This window comes from Fulmarus glacialis, unplaced genomic scaffold (genome assembly GCF_000690835.1).
Source record: "Fulmarus glacialis isolate BGI_N327 unplaced genomic scaffold, ASM69083v1 scaffold5887, whole genome shotgun sequence".
NCBI classification, from domain to species: domain Eukaryota; kingdom Metazoa; phylum Chordata; class Aves; order Procellariiformes; family Procellariidae; genus Fulmarus; species Fulmarus glacialis.
The window spans coordinates 27,563-30,676 of NW_009221338.1; the positions used below are offsets into that span (position 1 = coordinate 27,563).

Genomic DNA, 3,114 nt, shown 5'->3' on the forward strand with positions numbered 1-3,114 from the left:
CCTACATTGACTTTTTGTCACCTATTGCATCATGTTCAAACTCTTCCAATTCATCCAGAAAGGGCAATATAATCTTGTCCCTATCCACACTAATTCCTATATTTTGTCCTTTACTTCTTTGTCAGCTCATAGGCTTTGTTCTTTCCAACCCTGTGCTAGCTCGGCAGCTGGAAGTCTGCACAGCTCTCTTTTGCATCCTCCTCTCTTGAAAACGCTCACAATCTCCCACTCATGACAAACGTTGCCTCAAGATTTGTCTTATATCAATAAGGAGTCACTCTCTCATGAAATCTGGCTGTGCCCGTCAGTAACGGGTTCTGAACCCAGGAAAGGACCTATTTAAAAACAAATCCTCACTTCCGCCTAACAGCAACAGTAACCACAAAAATACCCAGTTCTCAGCCACAAGGTACCTGGAAGAGGACACAGATGTGGAGTGAGTCAATACTGTTCTCTACTGTGTTTCTACAGCAACATGGACAACTGGTCAGGTCAGGGTGGAGGCAACAGGGAATGACAGAAGGCAACAGGACTCATCCCAAAGTGACCTGAAATTTTTGAGGCAAGTGTTGCAGGCTCCCTGATGGCCCCATCACTGCTCCAAACTTAGTGCCCTCAATAGCTTCAAAATTCTTGGCTTTGAACCCACATTTGTCCCATGCAGTTTGTAACACAGAGCTATTAACTGTAGAGAAGTAACTACTTAAATCCTGCTGCCCACTGGTATAAGAAAATGATGGGGCAATAAAACAGCTTACACTTCACAACATCCTGCTATTAATCCTGGGCACAAGACCATGTGATGGATTTTGAAGGTGAGAACTTGAGTCTCAAAAGGTAAAGAGCTGTAAGCTAAACACCTTCCAAGTGCGCGTAAATGGTGATGCCATAATTTAAGAGACCGGTATCTCCACTTTATTTTATTCTTGTATGCTGTCAGATCATAGTGTGGGCAACCGTCAACTTCAGTACATGTTTATCTCAGATTTATCCAGAAGTATCTGAATATTTACCATAGAGTGAATCATTATATCCTTAATCATCAATACTAAGATCATCTTTGTAGAGTCATCTAAGTGAAGCAATCTGTCCGCAAGAACACTGTATATCTCTGAAGGCTTCTTTTCACACTTGTGGGTTTAACTTGTCACTGAGGACAACTAAGTTATAAAAGGAGGAACGGAACACAAAGTCAACCAAAAATTCTCTTGTAAATTATAAAACATCCTCTATTAAAAGCCAACTGAAAGTTATCATGGGTAAGATTTCAAGGAGAAATTCTACCCTTGTCCATCACTGTAATATTTGAAGAGTATATATTATTTTCTTGTTATGATTAGCCCAGTAAGAAACTACAATAGATGATACAAAATAATTTAGTCCTGATATACATTATCATGAGAGCCTTAAGATCTTCCCTTGATTTTGCTCCCAAAACCAACAGTTTTATAAATTAGACCATTCAGGAAAAAAACATGAAATGATGTCCTGCTCAGAGGAGAAAACACGTCTCTGTGTATATACAGTACTTGCCACGAGCAATATAAACCAGCAAGAGTAGTCCAACTCTTCAAATTCACCATTTTCAAACACTCTGCAACTCTTCATCTTCAAGTGTGATACAAAAGACAAAGAATTGGTCACTTTAGTCCATACAACAGAAACTTGCAACTTCAAATATGAGATGACTGAGCTTAGCTCCCAAAGCAATCCAGGGTAAGTATCACATTCAGCATATGATGTAAGGAAATAAACTGCAGATAAGGAAGCAGACATTAGCTCCAACTATCCAAAAGCAGTGCTTACGGTAAGATTGTTTGCATTTCACCCACTGTTTTATGAGTATATTTTAAGACCTCAGCCTCTAGCTGAAAATGCAGAGGGAATAAAGAGAAACCCTGCTGCTTCACAACATAATAAGAATAAATAATCAGAGCTTAAAAACTGGAGAGATTTAGACAGCCTGTGTGGCAAAGTAGAGAGGTATTAATACCCTGACATAGCATGGACAGGATATTCAAGCTCCTGCAAAAGAGAATTATCCAAAGTAGCACACTATCTACTACCCCACCTTGAAGTTCTCCACTTCTGCTGTACAGTTCCCTTCTCTGCTCACGCAAATAGGCACTCATGCTAATAGCATGGGAGGACGACTCGAACCTGTAATTAAAAAAAAAAAAAAAATCCAATCAGTTAGCCATCCATAGAAGCATCCTTCTTGCAAGCATCAGTCAACTCTAAACAAAAAGGACTTCCCTGGATGTTGGAGCAAAATTATCAAGGCAGACAAAAGCACATTTTTCCTATAAAATTCCATCACTGATGCACCACATTCTGCCACCTCTGATCAACACAGCTCTACCAGCAGCCAGCCACCTGTGACACAGACCTGTCCGCAAAGCACAGAGATGCTCCTCTGCTCTATCAGCTGGGAGCACCCAGGCATTTAAGAAGGAATGGGCCCAAAAACTGGTAAAATCCAAACCAAAGCCACAGGCTAGCACCATCTAAATTGCTAACTGACCTATACATAAAAATTAAAAACTAACATTCTCCTGGAAACTAGGGAGCAAGAAATTATTAAGTATTTAATCGTATGGCTCTAATACTCCACAAGGACCAATCTGAGAGGCAGACACAAATATTTTCCAACTACTAGCCCCATAAACATGATTTTTGCTATTGATAGTGTCCTGATTTTGGCTGGGATAGAGTTAATTTTCCTCCTAGTAGCTGTTATAGCGCTGTGTCTTGGGTTTGGCATGAGAATAATGTGATAACACACTGATGTTTTAGCTGTTGCTAAGCAGTGCTTATACCAAGTCAAGGACTTTTCAGCTTCCCATGCTCTGCCAGCGAGGAGGTGCACAAGAACCTGGGAGGGAGTATAGCCAGGACAACTGACCCAAATTGGCCAATGGGATAGTCCATACCATATGACGTCATGCTCAGTACATAAGCTGGGGGGAGTTGGCTGGGGGGCAGCAATTGCTGCTCGGGGACTGGCTGGGGGTCGGTCGGCGGGTGGTGAGCAATTGCATCACTTGTTTTCCCGGGTTTTATCCATCTCTCTCTCTTTTTGTTGTTTTTCTTCTCATTACAATTTTTTTTTTT

General features: G+C 41.0%; 1 protein-coding gene across 1 annotated transcript in view; it reads right to left on the reverse strand.

The window, feature by feature from the left end:
- Positions 1-2,071: 2,071 nt before the first annotated feature.
- The window catches only part of EXOC4 (exocyst complex component 4), a gene marked incomplete at its 3' end in the record, with an annotated part of 67,819 nt that continues 66,776 nt past the window's right edge, over positions 2,072-3,114 (reverse strand). The window contains exon 6 of the mRNA XM_009581077.1: positions 2,072-2,160. Within this exon, the coding sequence (XP_009579372.1) occupies positions 2,072-2,160 (89 nt within the window). The remainder of the gene's footprint in view (positions 2,161-3,114) is intronic.